Source organism: Daucus carota, chromosome 8 (genome assembly GCF_001625215.2).
Source record: "Daucus carota subsp. sativus chromosome 8, DH1 v3.0, whole genome shotgun sequence".
In the NCBI taxonomy this organism is placed as follows: domain Eukaryota; kingdom Viridiplantae; phylum Streptophyta; class Magnoliopsida; order Apiales; family Apiaceae; genus Daucus; species Daucus carota.
Window position 1 is genome coordinate 30,717,247 of NC_030388.2, and position 23,746 is coordinate 30,740,992.

General features: G+C 31.7%; 2 protein-coding genes across 2 annotated transcripts; both read left to right on the forward strand.

Moving 5' to 3' along the window:
• Positions 1–10,167: 10,167 nt before the first annotated feature.
• LOC108198549 (uncharacterized) lies at positions 10,168–10,683 on the forward strand. Its single transcript, XM_017366303.1, has one exon. It carries the CDS (start codon positions 10,168–10,170, stop codon positions 10,681–10,683), a length of 516 nt encoding a protein of 171 aa, XP_017221792.1.
• Positions 10,684–16,574: 5,891 nt separating this feature from the next.
• LOC108199794 (ubiquitin receptor RAD23d) lies at positions 16,575–23,665 on the forward strand. The gene is made up of 12 exons (XM_017367771.2): positions 16,575–16,813; positions 17,881–18,042; positions 19,373–19,426; positions 21,054–21,127; positions 21,347–21,412; positions 21,534–21,711; positions 22,431–22,580; positions 22,703–22,771; positions 22,877–22,924; positions 23,018–23,124; positions 23,203–23,266; positions 23,348–23,665. The coding sequence occupies exons 1-12, from the start codon at positions 16,748–16,750 to the stop codon at positions 23,459–23,461; spliced, it is 1,152 nt and encodes a 383-aa protein (XP_017223260.1). The 5' UTR covers positions 16,575–16,747; the 3' UTR covers positions 23,462–23,665.
• The last annotated feature ends 81 nt before the right edge of the window (positions 23,666–23,746 follow it).

Genomic DNA, 23,746 nt, shown 5'->3' on the forward strand with positions numbered 1-23,746 from the left:
AGCGGAGGCAGATGATGTATATATATTGCTCCGTTTCCTGGGCTCCCGTCTCGACTGACCTGTTAAAGACTAAACTTGTGAGATTTTTCGGTGTATTTTAAATTTTTTGATATTTCATCAGAACTTATGAAATTTGAAGATTTTATATCAGTTTTGTGATATTTTATTTAGATATCATATAAAATCAAAACTAGATACGACTCATTAAAATTGTATTTAAGAGGGGTGTATTGGATTGGGTTTTTAAAACATTTTTTTGCATTCATGAAATCCGAGGTATTCGATTGGGATTGTTTGAAATCTATTAAAATCTTGAGATATTCAATTGGGATTTTAAATTATGCTACAAAATCTGGTGGTATTCATTTCTGCGATATTTCATCAAGAATCCGCACAAAATCAAAATCTCATACAATCCATTAAAATTCATATACTAAAAACAATGCATTAAAATCCCAATCGAATGCACCCGTAAATCTCGACTTATTTTAAATGCTAATTCCGCAGATTAAATGTGCACGTAAATATTACAGTATGAGGTTATAAAGATACTTAGGATACCCTTACCCGTGAGCCGTGATCACGGAGATGAGGATGTTTTTCATTTTAATCTCGTCAGCTCGTGCAATTCATGTGACTTGTGGTTGTCTTCTTGTTCTGGTCCCACATCTGCTGCATACACCACCAAGCTTGAATGAGTACGAATGACTCCATTATTAACATGTTTGGTGCCACAAGATTTGTGCCTATTCGAAAGTCTGTCTTCAATGTTTTACATTTGGTTCAGTTTCATTTACATGGTTGATCTGCAAATTTATTGAACAAATCACGGCACCGCAAGTGCATCCCATAAGTCATACAGTACATATTAAAATTTGTTACGAAAAAATATCTGTGACGGCTTTTTTTCCATTTGGCGTGCACACGATCTGTTTTTCGGTTGATTGTAAAATTTTGCAATTTTTATGAATTTCATGACTATGGATTTATTTTGGCGAAGCAATAGTATGTGGGTGTTTGGCTACCGCTTTTAAGTAAGAAGGCTTTTTAAGTTAGAAGCACGTATTCGTACCGTTTGTGTAATAAACCAAGAAGCATTTAAAGAAAGTTGAGTTTATTAGCTTTTGTTTCATAACTTTTATTTCTTTACCAAACACTTTAATCACTTATAAATCTTAACTTACTTCTAACTTTTATTTCACTTTTTTACTTTAAGCAAGAAGCACTTATTTTAAGCTCATCCAGACGGCTTCTGTATCTCATGGTTCTCATGGAACATGTCTAATGGACCAGTGCTCTGAGGTCCATCCATTTCTATCTTTTGAACATGCGTGCTAAAAGTGATAAAGATGAAAGTGAGATCATTGAACCCTCTTGATTGGTTTGGTCACTGTGTGCATTTTTCGACACTATTCGAGTTACTCCAACATTATCCTAATTTATTTCTTATAAATATCATAAAAATAACGAGTTTTTATCGAATGTAACTTAGTCCGAATTGTTTAAATAGGAGAAATATATAAATTGCAAACAATATAAGTCACTGTTCAAAAAAAATTAGCTTTTTTCCCAGCCAGGAATAAAAGAGCATTCAATCATATAAGGCCAAACATGAAGAGGACTCTGTATATAGTACTGGTCCTTATCTTCAACAAACAGATTATTCCAAAAGATGAATGAAAGTTTTTAAAATATATTTAATGCTGATGAAGTGGTGGTTATGATTATCGATTATGCAGATTGTTGCAGTTCATAATTCATGTCTGGCTCCATTCACGTTTTCTTACTATGGAAAAGCTGAAAGTTAGCAACCTTTTGGCTATGCTAGGCCCGTAATATTATTGCGGATCCAGGATTTATCTCATTTTTTGGTGTCATAAACTTTTATCGCTATCCTCTTGAAATTTGAGCGTTTATGAATTTTTGAAGTTCTCAAAATTTTCCAGAACTGATACTCCATATACGGGGTAATTTGGATGATATAAAAATTATTTTATTTTAATACTTTTTATATTCAGTATTTTTTTTCCCGTGAGAGGTATTCATTTATATATTTCGTAACTGTTGTGAAATTATAATGAAATATAATCTAATTGCTTGTTAGAGTATCCATAACCATGAAAAATCTTAATTTAAAAGATAAAAATATAACTGAAAAAATATCATACTCCAACTATCTCCGTCTATTATTCTACAGACCTGCAGTAAATATGCACGAAGATTGCACATTATTTACTAATGTATTAAGTTGATATATTCAATTTCAATAATCTAGAATATTAATAACATACTATTTTTAAATTATTACCAATCAATAAGCAAATATCATCAAATCATAATATTTTATAAATTCGATAAATTTTATGTAATATCTGATTCAATTTAGTCAACGATTATAATCAAATTTTTCGGAGATGCTCGGGTTTTTTTTTTTTTAAGGATGGAAGATGCTCCGGGTTAAATGCGATGTCTGTGGTGGGAAGGTGTACAGGCCCATTTAAGTTTGTTCTCAGCTATGAAAGGCCCAAAAACAGATATCAATTGCACCTTATTGTGTTCATCATATCAAGAGGTCCAAATCCAAAGTGATCAACCATTTTAACGTTAGGGGAGAGAAAATCTAAAGGTTGGAATCCAAGAAATTTCTACCCTCAAATTCATGATATTTATATTTCTAATTAAATATTTAAACATACCAATATATATCTATTATAAAAATAAATATATATAAATTTTAAATGATTTATAGTGACATTCTGACATTCTGTTAATAAATAAAAGCATGAGTAACTTATTTTAAGATGAGACGAACCTTGTTTGTGATTCAAGTTGGCTGGACCAAAGTCAATGGTGCAAACGATGAAAAAGGATGGTCATAACGCATAAAAATATCCAATCCAAATAAAAATTGACATTGCATGGAAACAAGTTGTTTGACATAACGAACATTTTCTAGTGGACGGCTAAGGAAATATAGAACATGGTTATTTTTATTTTGATAAATGTTCGTTAAACTTACGCTATGAATAATTTATAATTTTAATAATGATGCAGATCCTGTTTAAAATTAAAATTTATATGTTAGATTAACACAAATGAAGATATAAATTTTTGAAAGATACTAAGGATTCCAAATTTTATTTCGGATTGTTTTTCAAATAAAATAACTGATTTTTTAATGTGTACACGGCTATGTAAGTGAAATCAATTACATATTATCAATCAAAATAAAAAAATGAAAATAATTCTTGAAATATCTAATATTTTTTGTACTTTTTTGAATACAAAGCACAGGTTAATCAGGGGTTTGGCTAAGATTAAAATAATTGCTTTTTCTTAAAGTAAAAAAGTGAAGTAGTAGTGTGAAACAAATTAAAACTTAAATAGAAGTCATGAAAAAAAAACTTAATTTTTTATGAATTCTGACTTTTTACCCAAAAGATATGAATAAGTGCTTATACTCCCTCCGTCCCTCCCATTTCTTATCGAATGGGTTGGGCACGGAGGTTAAGAAATATGAATAAAGTAGTGGAAAATAGAAAGAAAAGTGGGTGAAATGGTGGGACCCATTGATTTTTAATGTATAAAAAGAAGATAGTGGAGTAAAAGTGGTGTGAAAAGGAAAGAAAAGGGGAGAAGTGGTGGGACCCATTGACTATTTTTGGTAAGTTTTGAAATGTAAAGAATTGGATGGGACACCCCAAAAAGAAAAGTGTAAAGAAATGAAAGAGACGGAGGGAGTAACTTATAATTCCAGAAGCCGGACTTTTAAGCCACATCAAACACACCCACCCTTTTTAGTTGGCAACAAAAAATTCCTGTATAGCTGTACAGCCTGTATCAGATATAAGGTGACTTATGTAAGTTATCATTCATGAATCATCATGGACAAACCAACAGATATTGATGCTGATTCTTGTTTATTTTATTATTAAATTCAATCAATCTTACTTAGAATTGTCTAAATCGACGGGCTGATTGGATTTTCCACTGCCGCCCCCTTGTTCTAGCATCTATCACATGACACACGCGCACTGTTGCGTGAATATCAAGAGTTTCGCAAGGAATGATAACATATCCCCAAAATATAATTACGGAGACTACCCTCAGGAAATTTATTCAAAGAGTAATATTGTCTATCCTAAGTTATATTTTATATATTTTTTCTAAATGACATGACCACAAATGATTGACTTAAATTGGGTTATTTATATGTATAAAGAATTCAATTACTATTAATATAAGTGAAATTAATCATACTCCCCTCATCTCAATAGATTGTATATGTTTACTATTTACATGTTTTGAAATTTCTACGAAGTATAATTTTATGATATTTTTTAAATATTTTTTTTTTGAATAGATATTTAACATCAAACTTTTATATAGAAAAAAAATTAAAAAAAAAATACTGTAAGGAGTTTCAAATAGCATGTTAAAAAGTAACGTATATAACACTGAAAGTATTATTAATAGAATTATTTATATGTATATATATAAAGAATTCTTATCATTTGTCGAATAGGATGATTCAATTAATTATTAAAATTTGGGGACAATCCTGATCGAAATCGAAGACCGTAATAAAGTAATCTGATAAGATTATAAGAACCAGAATGAAATTCTGAAAATATTAGTAATAGAGTATTGATTTAGCAGGAAAAAAAATTCGGGATTACATTCTTTAAACAAACACAGTAGTTTTGTGACTTGTCTCTTGATGATGGGGAATCTTTCCTAGTACTGTCTATGCAGGTTAGGTAGCACATGTTGCATGATTCACGACCGCAATTTATTTTAGAAATCGGTGGTTGCCATTTTTCAAATTATGATATATAGACCTCATCCTTTTAGGTTGATTTATTCTTAAGTTTTATTTTATATTTAGGTTTATTATTTTTCTATTTTGAATAACATATTTAGGTTTATTCTAATGGTAATGTTAAACACATCTATCATCACATTCCGTCTTAAAAAAACGTGCTGAAAAATAACGTATACAATTGAATATGACGAAAGATTACATTTGAAAGAGAATCAATATCGCCCCTTTCAAGTTTCGATGCTGAGAAATATATTGCTCTATTAGTTTAATCATTAAATACATATTTGATGCTCTGACAAGATAGTAGGTTCTAATAATAATAATAAAGTTATATATGTTTACAAATTATGTAATTAAACTCATAACTAAAATCAATTATTTACCTGTCATATTATATAAACAAACTAAAACATAGGGGGTGTTTGTTTCCAGCTTAAAAGTCGGGCTTCTCGTTTTTTTCATAGTCGGGCTTCTCGTTTATAAGTTAGAAGCAGTTATTTCGTATCGTTTATGTAAAAAGTCAAGAAACACTTATAAAAAGCTGGGAACGCTAGCTTTTGTTCCAGGGCTTCTGCTTATTTCTCAAACACTTTAATCATTTATAAGTCTTAACTTGCTTCTAACTTCTACTCCATCTTTTTATTTTAAGCAAGAAACATTTATTTTAAACTCACCCAAACAACCTCATAATTTGAATAGGCAGGAGTACTCTTTTGAATTTCTTTCCTAATTATCCTAAATACCTTTCCTCCTGAACAAACTAGGGCGTGCCGCGGATCCACAGATTTGGAATCGGGCAATCCGACTGGGGCCACCATGTGACCTAGAGTAATATATAAGGGTGGGTCCATATGTTCAAATCTGTTGATAAAATGAAATTGTTCGTTACAGACAATAAAGTGAGACGTGTATCTAACTCAATAATTGTAGTACCTTGCATGAGCCATCTGTGACTCCACGTCTCCACGCACTCCCGCACCGCATGGTATCTGTCGGCATTGATCGTTGTTCCACAATTTTTAAGTATAAATTTTATAAGAGTTTGTCTAGTGTGTGCCTATGATCAAATGCTATGCGCGGAATTTAATATGTTTAGGAGGTTTTGATTGGAGTGGTTGTTGTATTTGCAGGGAGTCCACCATTATTAAGATATGAGAGCCAATCAAAATCTCCCAAAAATTCTGAGCTTAGCATGTGCACATAGACACACTAGAAAAACTGATTTTAAAATATTCAATTTCGAGAACTGACTTCAATTAAGAACTTAGTTCTTAAAACCGAAACTATTACTCCCTATGTGTCCCTGGGTGGTTTAGGTTGGAGACAAAAGTTTGGTACGCATTCTAATATTCTTTGAAATTATAGTTCCGTAATTTATTTTTTAATTTTTTAATTTTTTGAATAAAATTTGATGTTTGGATGTTTATACACAAAAAAAAAAATTCTCAGAAATAAGTTACGAAACTATGTTTTATAAGGACCTAAAATGCGTGTTGAGCCGTGAAAAATACTGTAAAAAAATGAGAGAGATTGGAGAGAGTATATTATAATTATATAAAACTAGTTGAGAAGTCGCGCGTTACGGCGGCCTATAAAAATTATATTAATGATTCAATATTAATATTTGTAGAATGCAACAATTTTGTGGCTGTTTATAAAAAGTATATTAATGATTAAAAATTAATATTTGTAGGATAAAATAAATTTTATATTATAAAAAACTTGATGTAATACCAATACTAATATATAAAATTGCAAAATTGGATTATAATTCATGTTGAAAAAATGGAAATAAATTTCTACACGTAATTAACAATTTAAAGCACGACAAATCTTAATTTTATTTTTGTTTTTTTAAAAAAAGTAATCATGTTCTTACATTGTCACCTTCCTCCAATTTTTTTGGATTGATTGTGCACAAAGACATATAACTTATATCCGTGAGATAGCAGTGTATAACTATCCTTGCTTGTAACAACTTTTATTTTTTGATACTGTATAAACAATCTTCACTTAAAAGTTTTTTGAACGGAGCAAACAGATAATGCATGAACAATTTTTTCCGATATACAAATTAAATCATATAAAAATTAACAACAACAAATATGTCCAATGAACAAAACAAATATTATAAAAGAATAACCAACAAACATACATCACTGAGAGTTAATTTATTGATATCATCCATCAATATCATGTCAAGACTGTATTCCTCTCCCTTGTTTGGATTTGTCGACTCCCACATAGCGGTTTATAACTATCTTTGTTTGTAACAACCTTTATTTTTTTTAATACTGTATAAACAGCCTTCACTTATCGTTGCAGAAGCACCACCGAGTTAGAAATCGAGCAAGAGAACTATCACCAGACAGAAGTAGGGTTGTGGTATTGATAGAGAGTAGCTTGTGTTTAGATGATCCAAAACCCTACAACCTATAGGAGTATTTATAGGTGCTTCCTTCCCATAATTAAATAATCTGAAACAAAATCAGATTAAAACTTTCAAGCTGCTATATTCCATAAATAATCTGAAACAAAATCAGAATCTGAAACTTGCTTCTAATATATCCGAAACTAAAAAAAATAATTCTAATTTTTGATATTTTTCATCCGAAAATTCTAGAAAATTAGAAAATTAGAAAAATAGAACGGAGCGATGTGAGAGGCGCCACCTACACGCCCCTCGCATCAGATTAAAACTTTCAAGCTACTATATTCATAAATAATATAAAACAAAATCAGATTCTGAAACTTGCTTCTAATATATCCGAAACTAAAAAAGGTAGTTCTAATTTTTGATATTTTTCATCCAAAAATTTCAGAAAATTTGAAAAATTCTAAAAAATTAGAAAAATAGAACGGAACGATGTGAGAGGCGCAAAAATTATTTTTTAGTATTTTATAATTAAGTAAAACAGACCTAAATAAACAGACCTTCATCCTATCTTTAAAATAGTTTAAACCCTCTTCGATTTTTTCAACGAAAACCCGGGACAAGGCAAGAGCATCATTCGAACAACAAAATTTTCCAACTAGGTCTAGGTGTAAGTTAACCGATTAATCTGAAATACAATTCTTGAGGCGTAATTGACTATGTAATCTTCTTTCGCAGATTTTGACCGGACCTGAAATCACAAATTATATTCAACTGACAAATCACAACGGCAACATCACATCCACACGCCAAACTAGCCGACATAAAAAATTCCCTGCTTTCTCAATTTCACTTATTTTTATACAACATTTTATTAATTATCAAATACTCCCTCCGTCCCCCTCAATTGTTTACATTGGAGGGGGACACGGAGACCAAGACAATGTATGGAAAATGGGTAAAGTTAGATGAAAAGTGGGTAAAGTGGTGGGACCTATCAATATTTAATAATAGATTTGAGATAGTGGAGGAAAGTAGTGGGTGTAATAGTAGTTTTTATTGTTAAATATGAGATAGTGGGGGAAGATAGTGGGTGTAATGATGAGAAAAACTTACTATTTATGGTAACGTAAAGAAATGAGAGGGACATCCCAAAATAGTAACTGTAAAGAAATGAGAGGGACAGAGGGAGTATTATACTCCCTCCGTTCCACCGGATTTTTTATCGTTTCCTTTTTAAGCCGTCTCACTCATTTTTTTACATTACAAAACTTTCCTAAAATAGTTAATGAGTCCCACCACTTCACCCACTTTTCTTTGTCTTTTCCACTACTTTATACATACTAGCTTATAGCCCGTGCAAGGCACGGGAGCTTTTTAATTATTTATACACTTTTTAAATATATTTTAAATGATGTGAAAAAATTAATTTATAAATAATAAATTAAAATTCTATGTATCATGCCAAAGTATTAAATTCTTTCTATCAAATTTTAAATTATTTTAAGTACAATATGTGACGACAACTCCTATTGGATTATACTTATAAATTTATTTTATATTAGAATGATTATAATGTGATTTAAATATTTTTCTAAAAATTTTTATGGTTCGAGATTAAATTGATAAACACAATTTATTTTGAATCAAGAAGATGAATCATAAACATGCAATAAGATGGTAGAATTTGTTTTGGATTAAGAAAAAAAATTTGTATTCGTTCCTCACATAAATCAGTCTTATTAATTTTAAAATATATTAGATAAAAATAATTTTGTGACGGTGCGATTTATATGATTTTAAAAATAAAATTGGTAGAAAATATTTATTTTGGATTAAAGAAAATCTAAACACGTGAAATACAGAATTTTTTTTGGATTCAGAAAAGGAATTATAAATATGCAAGTAAATATCAGTTGTCTTATGGAACTGAAGTTAGTTTTGTTCTAATCTAAATGTGCTTATTTGTTCAATATACAATCCGATGGATAAAAATAATTTTGTGACGGTGCGGTTTATATGATTCTACAATTAAAATTTGTAAGAAATATTTATTTTGAATTAAAAAAAACCAAAAACACATGAAAGACAAAATTTGTTTTGGATTCAGAAAAGAAATTATTAACATGCAAGTAGATATCAGTTTTCTTATAGAACATAATTTAATTTTGTTCTAATCTAACGGTGCTTATTTGTTCAATATACGATCCAACGGATGATAAGTTTTTGGACCACAGGACCATGCGACCAAATTATCTCCCTTATGCTTATTATATATAAGTATATAATTTCTCAACCTCCGTGCCCAAAGCCAATATAAAGAATTGAGTGGGACGAAGGGAGTAATAAATTTATAAAATATAATCTTTTTTACTTATTTTCAAAGATTTTATTTTTTTGTACAAAAAATTTAAATATTAATTTTTATTCTGACAAAAAAAGTTAAAACATCTATCAAATACTCCCTCCGTCTCAATTTATAGGTCCATTTTGGAAAAAAATTTGTCCCAAAACACTTGTCCTTCTCTTCTTTCAATACAAATTTATCTACATATTAATTGTGACTTTTTTGAAACTCAAACATTATTTTCATTTCTCAATGCACTAAATCCCTATATTTATTGTGATTTTTTTAAACTCAACTATATTCTCACTTATCAATGCGCTAATTAATGATACATGAGATAAGATTTTATCTAACCAACTTTTTTCTTAATATGCGTGTTTATTCCAAAATGGACCTATAAATTGAGACGGACGGAGTAATATTTTATAAAAATTCTAAAAATGTGTATCAAATCCGTACCAAAAATATTTAACTCGATGGATAGAGTTCCAAATCAAATCAAAACGACTAACATCCACGCGCCACTTTACCACTATATAAACTTTCCCCATTTCCCTTCCCTGCTCACCACACCACCTCTCTCTCATCTCTCTCTAAGTTTATACACACATACATACATAAATGGACTCAGTGAGTTGCAAGAAGCGGGTACGTGACGAGCCGACCGAGTCGACTCAGCCCGAGTTAAAGAGATTTAAAGAGGATTTCCTAGACGACCTTGACGACTCGGACATATGCACAACGAGTCACGATCTCGACTCGTTCATGAAGAGCTTTGAGCAAGAAATCTCCGGTTCGACTCCGGCGAATGAGTCATATTCCGGCGAGTCTCGGCCGGAGCTCGGTTACCTTCTCGGAGCTTCCGATGATGAACTCGGCATTCCGGCGACTGTTTCCGACGACAAGCTGACTGACACTGAGTTGTTCCGAGTTTCAACCGAGTCAGGTGAACTCAGTGAGTTGTGGAGGTTTGATGAAGCTGTTTCGGGTTATGACTCGTTCAGTTTGGAGTTTTACGACGACGTTTTTGAGTTTTGCAGTGATGATAATGTGGGCGAATTTGTAGCGCCGGACTCTGTGTTTGATTATGCGGATCTCGGGTTCGGATCATCCGATATAATACCCACACTTCAATAATCTGGCAGTTTTATATTTACAGTTAGTTGTAAAAACTCAGATGAAATAATTTGGCAGAAAAGTCCCCGGAAAAAAGATGTTGATAAAAGGAATTTATTCCTAAAAACAAATTATTTTTGTACACATGGTAGGAAATTGATTCCATAAATTATTATAACTAGCCTTTAACCCGTGCGAAGCACGGGCGGATATAAAATTCGTAATTTATTAATTATAATTTAAATTTTAACATCATTTTAATAGTATTTTAGAATTGATGAATTGGATTTTAACCCGATTATATTTACCAACTGATTATATTTTTTGGATGACTACAAATTATACCAATGTCGGTTTTATTATAATATAATATATGAATTATATTTAAAAGAATAATAGTGGTGTTTTTATCCTCTACTACGGGGCCGTTTGGCTGAGCTTAAAATAAGTGCTTCTTGCTTAAAATAAATAAGTGGAGTAGAAGTTAGAAGCCACACAAGACTTATAAGTGATTAAAGTGTTTGGCAAATAAGCAGAAGTCCTGAAACAAAAGTTAGCATTCCTAGCTTTTTATAAGTGCTTCTTGACTTATTACACAAACAGTACGAAATAAGTGCTTCCAACTTATAAGCCCAGAAGTCGGCTTAAAAGCCGTAGCCAAACACCACCTACATCTCAAGTGTTTGTAATTTAAATGGTATAAAATTCTTTAATGTTGTAAGAGCAAGAGAAGTTTACATGTGATAGACTTGTAGTTACAACGGAGATGACCAAACCAAAATTTTGTACGACTACAAATTAAACCTATGTTGGCTTATTATAGTATAGTATAGATTAAGGGGTGTAAAGTTTTAGTTTTATATAAATATTATTCTAGATTTTAAAATAAGAATCCAGGTTATGGATGTCATATAATTAGCTGATTTTTTTATCCACGGCTTTGATCCTGATTTTTTTATATGAGAGTTAAAAAATTCACTCATTTTGAGGTGAGCTATATGAAAATTCCAATATGTATCTGGCCAGGTTCATAGTTTCCTAAGAATATATGCAAAGGAAGGAATAAAGTATGTTTCAAAGTGAAAAGCAATAAAATAGCTTGGTGATATTATATTGTTACGAAATTAACATATAAATACAATTTTTTGGAAAATAATGAAATCAACAAAAATTATAAGATAATTTAGAAGGAGTGTTATGATATAAATGAATGTGAAAGATGTTATGTACGTAGTCCAGAATATTTAAATATTGAATTACGCACATAATTAGAGAAATTTTAAAGTATAAGTCTTGCATATTTGATATTTAAATTATAAATAATTTTATAAATACAAGTGTTCTAGGCAGTAAATATAACAATTCAATTGATAAATTTAATTATTATTATTATATTCTTCCCCTCTTGGTTAAATCAACAATTTATAAATTTATAACTATAAATAATAAGCAGGGTTGTAATAAACCGATTTATAATTGATCTTGGGCTTAATTCGATATACCCATTTAATCATTTATGATCACCGTAGGAGACTAGGAGTACCACAAAGATGAGAATGTCATTCAAGTAAATTGGCATTATATAAACGAGGATCCAAATATTTCATTATACTTATTTTGTTGAATCATATGATGTACGTATTATTTTTCTACATTGAGACTGTACAATCAAACCTTTTATTTGATGCCAAATTTCAAAATAGTAATTACATTTTAAAATATAAATGACTAGTAGAAGGATTGTCATCAAAGTCAAATTGATGTTTTAGTCCGTGTAATTTTGATAACTATTGTCTATTAGGATGTTATTATATTGCATGTAGGGGTGAAAACGAGTCGAATAAGTACGAACAACAGTATGGTTGGATTCGACTCGAATTTATAATTACTCGTTCGAATTTGGTCCGAATTCGAACTAAAATTATATAAGTTTGTTCAGATTCGACTCGAGTTCGAATATCAATATTCGTATATGATCCGGCTTGACTCGAATGGATACCAAATTACTCATTTTTGTATATTCGTATTCGAATTCGTAGAAGATAATTAAAAAATTACGAATACTCAAATAATTATCTACTATAAGTCTATAACTATAATGAAATCATTTGTAGAGTATTATATTAATAGAAATATTATTTTTATGATGTATATTATACATAATAATATACATGATTTACGAATTCGATTCGAGTATATATGTATATTCGAGTACTCTTAGTTTAGTCGAAATACTCTAAATAAATATGTCCGAGTACCAGAATGGTAGGATCCGACTTGGTATTCGTTCGAAATATAAAACAGGATTCGAATTCGCTCTTAGACGAATACGAATAATATTCGTTTTTAACGAGTCGAATCCGAGTTCAAACCCAAATTACTTGGATTCGTTTTCAGCCCTAATTGCATGAGCCAAGAGCATGTTCTAAATTATAAATTTGAGAAATATATGTTACACGCAGTGTTACAGAAATCGGGAATCGGACCTAATCAGTTGAGCTACCGATTCAGGGATTAATCGGAAATCGGAGATTAATCGGAGTGAAAATCGGACTTATTTTAATATTAAAATATTATTTAATATTTAGTTATTATTGTATTAACTATTTAGTAACTAATATATTTACTATATTCATAAGCTCTATAATTATTCATATTTAAAGTAATATAGTATTTTAATTTTAATAATTTATCATATATACTTTGATTAAGAAATATATATAAGGATTAATCGGATTTCAAAAATCGAATCGGCGGCCACCTTGCATAACCAATCATTTCAACTTAATTCAAGTTGCTCTGATCTTTAAATTTATAAAACCGATAAGAATGACTTTGTACACGTGAAGCCCAATGGGCCGTCTTAATTTCCAAATCGCCAGGCTGGTTTTGTCTGTTAAATATTTACGCGGATGGATTTTCTCATGGATGCTGTAAGCCCAATGGAAATTTCCGAATTTTCATGATCTCTAGTTTTCTGCACCATATCCAGGACCAAGATTACCAGACACATGCACAAAACACAGAAAGGGAAAGATTGTCTTGCCAATTGCCATCCAGCTGAACGGGTGGCATACGACATGGGTGCTGGTCCCTGGCAGTCGAGTGCCAGGGACGCGGTAAATGGCATATGGTTTCTGGGCCGTTGGATGAATATCCAGCGGCCCAGATTATAACATTTTTTTTAACACGTCTAGCGGTTTTTAACCGCTAGACGGAGAAAATGTGTCTAGCGCGCTAGACATATTTTCCCCGTCTAGCGGTTAAAAACCGCTAGACGTGTTAAAATTTTGTTATAATCCTGGCCGCTGGATATGCATCCAACGGCCAGAAAAGTGTAGGCCAATTAACCTGTCCACAGCCATCGATGGCTGTGGACCAGGACCCTACTGACATTAAGGATTTTTTTTTTATATAGTTTAAAAGAACGTACTTCCTCCGTCCCAATTTTTTTGTATTGTTTGATTTTTTATGATCAAATTAATCAAATTTTGATTGAAATTTACATATATTAAACAAATAAATAAAATTATAAAAATTATATTACTAGAATCTACATTCATCCTACTTTAAAATTTGTTTTTTCGATTTTCAAGATCACGTAAGAATAATTCCTTTTTTTTTTTTTTTTTTTGAGCAACGTAAGAATAATTCCTAATTACCGGTCAAACTTTGAACAATTTGAAAACAAAAGTCAAACAAGACAAAAGAATTGGCACGGAGGGAGTATAATGTTTATAAATGAGAAGTATTTATTTATAAGTGAAAATAATATTTATCTTATGTATTTAAATATAGTTTTTGATATTTATAAATTATCGGGTATATAAAATAATGATATATTAAAATTGTTTTACTATTATCTGACGGACAATGAATTCCTATACTGTATTATAGATATCCCGGGGCTGATAAATCATTTGGCTCTTATTAATTAAAGACAGCTCAAAAAATTTAAAGAAATTTTAATAGTTCTTTATACATTTATACCAACCTTAAACCTTTATTTTGAGATTCATCAATGTTATATCGATTGAGTGCATTTTTAACACATGTCCACTTATGGAAGTTTATGCATATTTAAGCAAAATCGTGATTTTTCATATATAAATGTAACTAACATATCTTTTTGTAAATGATTTTTTCATAATGGGCTGGTCAAATAAGATCTAGCTGATCATATATGATAGAATTCATTTCAACAATTAGAAATTGACTCAATTGAGATTTGGTCTTATTTTATTATATATATATTATCACAAAAAAACTGTCCAAGACTCGTTATTATAAATATCCCTTCACAAAAATTGTGTTGCAAAAGAAATAACAATTTAAATTGAATGGATTCAAAATAATGTTAGCACACAAATCATAATTATAAATTTTATCGATTTTATTCATTGAAAAATATTTAATTACTTAAAGGGTTTGTTTTAAGTTGTCAAGTTGCAAATAGTTAATCACCAAGATTTGATTATAATTTATTAAATAAAAATGAATAAAAATTTAAAATTATGTTCTTAAAAAGTTTATAAATTCCTAACTATAAAATTGAAGATTTTTTAATTGATTCTTTTATCATATTGTGATATTTCACACTATAAATAGGCCAGTTATTTGGAATATCCTCATTACATACGAATCTAACCTATAGAGCATACAAAAATAGGCTACTGCTAAAACATGGAAGAATTGATCAAAATATTATGTGGATTGTTTGAATTGCCTAAATAAGAATTTTTGAAGCAAGAACATATTTTGATTCAGGCATTTGCTCATATAATCTCACTAAAGACGGAGCCATTTTCATTGTTGTTGTTCCGATTGTTAAAATAAGGTTCGCTTGTCTAGCGCTTGGTCTTGGGACTTGTCCATAACGATCAGAGTCAGATAGTGAACCTCTTAAAGTGATGAAAATTTAATGAAGCAACAATTGGTATCATAGAGAAGCGGTCATAAACCATAAAGTCTTGACCAATTTGAAAGATCGTTTGATGTAGTTAAAATAATTGAATTTTAGGTTGTTCGATCAAGTAGTGGAAACTCGACGGAATTCATAGCTTATTCTTTTTTATTTCTTTTCATTGTCTGAGTGATTAAAAGGTAAGACCATTGTAATGCCCCTTTTCGCCATGCATAAAGCAAACCAGCAATTAAGATAAGCACGAAAGTAAAGCTTTTACAAATGTAGATATAACTAATACATCGAAAATAATTGTCCATGGACAAAGAAAAAATGTTCCAACCGACTTGTCAATTCCTTTATATTTCATTCTACATACGTACTTCTTAGATGGGATATTTAGTACGTTAATTACAAAACTGCACGGATTGAATTACAACCTAAAACTGTGATTCAGTCATGAAATATATTATAATTATAATTTGATGAACAGATAAAGATCTCAACAAATAATTATTAACAAAAGCTGTTTACAATTCTTTTGATAATGAAAGAAATCATAATCCCAAAATGAAATCTATATAACAAATTAATAAATATGAACTATGATCGAAAAACAGAATTGATAAATCTCAATGATAAAAGGGTTTGTCTAGTGTGTGCCCATGGGCACATGCTAAGCACCAAATTTTACAAGTTTGGTGGATTTTAATTGTTGTGGTTGGTATATTTGCAGGGGAGTCCACCATTATAAAGAAATAGGGGACAATCAAAATCACCCAACCTTATGAATTTTAGTGCTTAATGTGTGTTCATGGGCACACATTAGAAAACCGATGATAAAAATTGGGCGAAAAATTAATCGGACCGTGACCTTTCCATAAAACACACATATTAGTGTTAGTGTTAAAAATATTGCTCCTTCCCATCACAATTTATCCTTTTCCACCTTCTCAAGGTTTCCCAACACGCAACACACTCCAACACATCGTGCATCTCACGCTCCAAAAAACGCGTGCACTAAAATCACTTCTCTCTGCCTTGCGAGAAAGGGCAAGTCTCGATACAAAACCAAAGCCAAACACATTCTCTCTTCTCTTTCTATCTCTCTCTCGCTCTCTCTGTTCCCGTATCGACTAGATCGAACCGCTACTTACACCTTTACATACACACATATACATAATGAAGATATATGTGAAGACATTGAAAGGAAGTCAGTTCGAAATTCAAGTCAATCCTGATGATTCGGTTCGTTTTTTCGTTGATTTCATCACTTTTTGTGTGTAATTCGTGTTTGTTTTGATGAATTCGAGCTGAATTAGTGAATTCGAGCTGCGTTTGTGGGTTTGAGATGTGTGATTGTTTGATTGATATGTGATTGTTGATTAATTCGTGATTTTGTGATTTTAGGTTTTTTAATTTGTAATTTAATTGAATTCTGTTGATAATTAAGTTTTTTTAATCAGGATTGGTTTATATATGTGATTTTTAGTTTGGTTTTGTTATTGGAGAGTTGTTTCGAGAAGAAGTCTTGTTTAAGAAGCTAATTGTTTGGTGGTTGTTTTCGGTGGCATTGAAGCCTGAAAGCCTAATTATATCTTTACAGAGTAGCACACTGTAATTTTAGTGATAGAGCGAGTTATATAAGAAAGTGAGTAGAAAGCAGAACTTTTTGTGTTGTATGTTTTGGTATTGATGTCACTGCTTTTGAACTTTCATTTTTTTTCATCTCCCTGATTTCAGTTGTGTGTTTGAGTTGGATGAATCGGCACTTAGGAGTTAGGACAGTGAAAGTTTCATTATTATTTTTGTCTCAATCTTGTCTTGTTAATTTATCCGCTTAAGGTGAAAGCACAGCGTTGGAATTATGTAACGAACCCGTCTTATTCTCTATTGACTTTTGGCTATAAAATAAAGACATTTTTCTCTTTTTTAATTGCATTTGCCTTTTATTATAATACACCATGACCTGGTTGACAACTATTCTGGATTAAACGCAATGACGGATCCTGTGATAACTAGTGAAATGCCTGATCGGAAAAAGAACTTTTTTTCTTGATGCATCAACCAGTTTAAATTACCAAGATGATCAACTGTTTGTAAACTTTCTTTTGAATTAACCTCTGGTTTAAATTATAGTTTAAATTATTATAATTTTTTTTCAAACGAGTTCCGAATATTGTTGGTAGGTATTCTCTTTTTGTTGCATTTGGAGCTGAATTCAACAGATTTTCATAGATTGTACTTGCATTAGCCCCATTTCAGGGTTCAATGGGTTTGTAAATATCGGTTTATAATTGATTCTGTGTGTACAGGTTGCTGATGTGAAGAGAAGCATAGAAACTGCGCAAGGAGCAGCTGTTTATCCTGCTGCGCAACAGATGCTAATCTATCAGGGTAAAGTGCTTAAAGATGGCACAACATTGCTTGAAAACAATGTTGCCGAGAATAGTTTTATCGTAATTATGCTATCTAAGGTAAAAAGTTCTCATTTTTACTTGATGAATTATTCGTTCAAGCATATTTTGTATTCATATCTTTAGACATGCATAAAGAACAAATCTTTTGAATTATTTAGGAAAGCAAGATAGTTTTAACGTGAGTGTGAATATAATTTTTAAAGCAATGTCCCTGGGTATGGGAATATTTTATTTATGGCGCAGCAAAAAATTTGAAGTAATCAGACTTTGTTTCCTTTTTGTCCCCCTATATAAACAGTTATGTGCCGACTCTTTAACCAGACAAGTAATTTGGTTATGATGACCATGTTGACCTAGATTAGAACACCTGATTACTGTTTTACAGGATGGTTTCTTTTGGCAAATTTTCCATTTGAATATGTAGAAGAATGCACATTAGCATGTGTAGATTAGCTTATTAAATTCAATATCATGATCTGTACATTATCTAAGCAATTAGTATTTTCTCTTAAACGTGTGAGTCGACTCTCTATTAGACCTCGCAATCATCTCGTGGTTTGTGTACACTGTACCCAAAGTCTATATCCAAATGCGACACTAAATGAATTTTTTTTGTGTCGTGTACCAAGTTAAGTCGTCTCGATTCGTGTTTTGGGTCATGCATACAAATTATTATAAGAATATTATGCCTTAAAAATATCATCTTTATTAATAAAACATTTCTTTTATTGGTGTTTAAACTTAGAACACTTCTACTACTATAAGTTTACTTGTAAACTGTTAATATATCTCTTATTCAAAATATTTTAAGATCTTAATATTATGTAAAAATAAAAATTACTGATAGTTTATATTTCCTAATTATTTATACATATATATTCGGTTTGTGCACCTGAAATGAAAAGCCAACCACTACGTGAAATATTTCGTGTTTGAGTTCTTTCAAGTTTTGTGTATCGAAAATCCAAATTTAAACACCAAATGTTCGTACCATGCACAAAATTATAGGGTCTACTCTCTATACAGGTTAATTAGACATATCTAGTAAAAATGTATTTGCAGTTTTAGTAAACGTGCCTTGTCTTAGTTTTGATTATCACTCAGTTTTATATTCTGTGCTACCCATAAGCCTATACTTTGCTTGTGCAGGTATTAGTTTATAACTTATGTGTGTATGTGTATATTATATGGTTATATTATATGGTTATTACCTTTTTAAAGGTTAACTATAATTATTTTCTTAAGTTGTTTATTTGCTATGGAATCAGCTTAATGTTGGCATCCTACTTATAATGATCTATATAGGCTATGACTATATTCTATGAGCAGAGTTCGGAAACATGCCTTCTCTTATTATAATGACTGTTTCTGTATCATTCCTATACAGAGCAAGAGCCCGTCTGGTGAAGGTTCAACCACATCAACGGCAGCAGCTCCTAAGGTATGATCTGATCAAATGAAGTGTTAACTGGGATTATAAAATAGCAGTTAAAGTTACTTAAACATACTTGTACAGTGTACAATTACAAACAGAAGCTGTTTCAGTGACTCATCCTTCCTCTTTTTTCCTTGCTCTTTTGTCCTTTTATAACATACATATAGCTATAGCAGTTTGTCTCTATTAAAAAGATGGCATTCAGTTGGAACATGACTACCTACCTATATTATAGTCTATGCTGCAAACTGGACTTACATTCCCGAATTGATGATTGTTTGGCAAGTTAAAATGCTTGCTTAGTAAGAAGGATTTTTGCTCTCCAGTAACTTTGTTCCTTAAAAAGGACCTTGTTACATACTAAATTGATACTTGGACATCTTTAGTGGTGACACTTATATAGGGTGCCAAATACTGCCACCACCATCAATATTAATTTTAATTTTTTTTTAACTTTACCCAAAATAACATTCAGTAGTTTCCAACTTCAATATTATGTGATTTACTGTAATAACGTACTAAGTTCATCAGATTCATATTTAATAAAAGTAATATCGCATGGAATTTAGATGTAGCAAAAAAGAAAAGAAAAGAATACCACATGCAATTTAAGTTGCGCTACTTACTATATAGAAGAATGCATACCCAAGTTATGGCAGATTAATTCATCTCCACTATAGGTCTCCTCGAAAAATCTCACTAGTAAATTGTGCCTGGAGCTTGCTCTGCTCATTTACTACCCATAAGCTTTACAACTCGATGAATTTAGTTTTTTTTTCTCTGGAACCATACATCTAGTATAATTAGTAAGCATGCATATACTTTTCCTAAACTGTGTATGTATGTTATTAGCGCAACCATTATGTTGCTTTGTATATTTCATTCATCCACACACCTTAAGAAAGTCTCGGTGGTCCTATGAATTTAGACTCAGTATGTTATCATGTGCATTTATACTTGGCGACCACCGGACATCATTGTTTTATCAAATATATGGTCATCCTATGGATGGAATCTAGTGATACCATAATTAAATATGATTATGAATGACACTCAGGCAAATTCATATATTTTGCCAATTGTTCTATAGTGCCAAAAGTTGGTAAGTTTCGTCAGCACTCATGTAGCCTCCACAGAAAGCTACTACAAGAACTCTACCACATGGACACTGGGACTTTTTATGGATCTCCTTATTGGAGTTGCTATTGGTGTATTCCAGCGTTTTGATGTTTTTTGTTGGTAGTCTAAGGGGCAGTTGGTCTATTAAGTTTTTCTCCTTCCATTAAAACATATTGAGAAAGTAGGGTGCTTCTGTAACCGTAGGCATATAGTATGAATGCCAGTTTAAAGTTAGTCGAAATTAGTTTTTTATGGTACTACTTTTTGCGTAAGTTGTTTGTATGAAACTTACATTCGTGACTTCACTAGTTTGAATCTTCTCTATTGACGAATCACTTTTGAGATTCTTTGATATATATAGTGTTAATGTTTTGTTTGTTACCTGCTATGTCTGCTTTCATCTTGTAAGTATAATCAGTTTTTGTATAAGCATCGTATATTAACTATTTCGTACTTTTTAAGTAGTGTCTTTCTTCATATTTAGATTCATCTAACAGATATGTCACCCTTGTAGGCACCACAGACCAGTGCTCCACCTTCAGTTCCTGCACCTGCAGTTTCTCAACCTCCGGCCTCAACCTTGCCTGTGTGAGTTCCGAAACCAGGCCGCATGAACAGATATATTGCATATGATATTTTAACAGCTATATTGCATATGATATTTTAACAAAAATATTGCATATAATACTGTCACTCATAAATCTTAGATACCCTCCATTTAGTTGCCTTATAACAAATCTACTCAATTTTGCCTTAATATGGATATACGTGCTATTGTGCTGTTAATAATTTGTGTCAACTTTTCAGACCTGCACCGTCTCCAGCTCCTGCTCCTGCTCCAGCCACAGCTCCCATCCCGTCCGCAGCTGTGGGGTGTGTTCGTTATCATCCAGTAGCATAAAACTATTGATCAATCTAATTTTTGTGACATTTGAATTAATGGATTTATCTTTGATTGTGTTTCTTAACATATTTATTGATGTTTATTGACCAGGTCGGAGGCTAATGTTTATGACAGTGCAGCATCACTTTTAGTAGCTGGGAGCAATCTTGAGGGAGCAATTCAGCAGATTCTTGACATGGGTGGGGGCACATGGGACAGGGATACAGTTATTCGTGCACTTCGTGCTGCCTTCAACAATCCAGAGAGAGCTGTGGAGTATCTTTATTCCGTAAGTGTGGGAGTAACATTTTGTATAGATCATCCATTCAACAATAATCTTAGCATTGTTTTTGAACAAATTCATGCTATTATGCAAGTTTATATAATCCACGTGCCATCTGAAATTAAAAATAAGCAAGGTTAACCAGAATCTTTAGTCTTTTAAAATCTCTATAGTTAAGAGTTTAAGAAATTTAACGATATTTTTTCTATTAGTCACAGAGAATGATATTGGTACTTGTGCTTAAAAATGACTAGGGGTTGTTTTCACAACTCAGCTCATAGTCAACTCTCCTGGAAGTAGAATTGACAAATAGCTCAGTACTCACTAATAAATTGAATTTTTGGAAAGTAGGATATAGGCACTTCAGTTATCTATTATTTTTTTATATTTTGTAATCTATATAATGAATAAATTATACCAACAAATGATAACTTATAAATTATCCCGTCATTGCATATCATGCAAGCCATTTTGTCAGGTATTTCTACAGATTTTTAGGCATATTACACATAACTAAAAATTGGAAAAATATCAGTTGCAGTGTCATACTCCACAAATGTCTGAAGTACTGTTCACATCGTGAATACTTGCACTTGAGCTAAGTCAGATATGTACTTAAATACTTATATATTAGGAAGCTCTTGCAATAATTTTGTGACTTTAGAGTTCACTTGTTTCATCTATTGCTCAGAATTTTGCTATATTATGATCGTGTTATATAATAGGGAATCCCTGAGCAAGCTGAGGCTCCACCTGTGGCCCCATCACCACCAAGCGGCCAGGCTGCGAACCCCCTTGATCAGCCTCCAGCAGCTACCCAACCTGCGCCTGCTTCCGCTGGACCAAATGCAAATCCATTAGATCTCTTCCCTCAGGTATGTATTCTTAATAAGTTGCAAATCTATTAGATTTCTTCCCTCAGGTATGTTTTCTTAATAATTTTCTTTTTTATCTGCATTATTGTTTTTTTGACGATGGCTTCCATTTCGTCATTCAGGGTCTTCCCGACATGGGTTCTAATGCTGCTGGGGCAGGCAACTTGGATTTTTTGCGTACCAATCAACAGGTATTCACTTCTTTAAGAATTTAACTGCTATTTCCTCATCTCTACCGGTTTTTGTTTTTTCCTTCTTCCCATCCTCCTTCACTATTTAGTTGTCTTCTCTACCAGTTCCAAGCTTTGCGAGCTATGGTGCAGTCCAACCCACAAATCTTGCAGGTAACTATGGACATGTATTTGTCTGTGCATACGTGTTTTAACCTATTAATATTATCTGATATTTTGATGTTTGTTTCGTTCATTTGTTGGCAGCCCATGCTTCAGGAGTTGGGGAAGCAAAATCCTCATTTGATGAGACTTATCCAAGAGCATCAGGCTGATTTCCTTCAGCTGATAAATGAACCCATGGAAGGCGGCGAGTATGTTTTGTTCAACAACTTTCCCTATTAGTATATGCAAATTTTTATGGTGCTAATGTTCTAGTAAATTATCATCAGGAACTTACTTGGGCAGCCACAGGCTATATCAGTCACACCCGAGGAGCGTGATGCTATAGAACGTGTAAGTTGTGTCTTTCCGTATCTTTGTAAATAATGAAAATTCGACTGTTTTTGTGGTATTTTATTTACATTTTATATTCAGCTCGAGGCAATGGGATTTGATCGAGAACTTGTATTGGAAGTCTTCTTTGCGTGTAACAAGAACGAGGAGCTGGCTGCCAACTACCTCTTAGACCATATGCATGAGTTTGAATAATGATTATTCAAGGAATCAACGTGGCCAAACCCCTCCTCCCCCTTATTCTTGTCTCTTTATCCTTTCCTTATTTTCATCTTCATAACATGCTGTTTACTTTTTCACCTGGAGTGCATATACTTGTCCAGACCTTTTTGGAATGTTTTTATGGTGAATTCTGGAGACTATGAATGTTAACATGTAACTATATGTGTTTTGGTCGTCTGTGTCCTGTCTAAGATTGTTATCAAATTTGATAAAAGGCTTATTTAGAGCACCCACAAGACATTCTTGATAATACTTGTT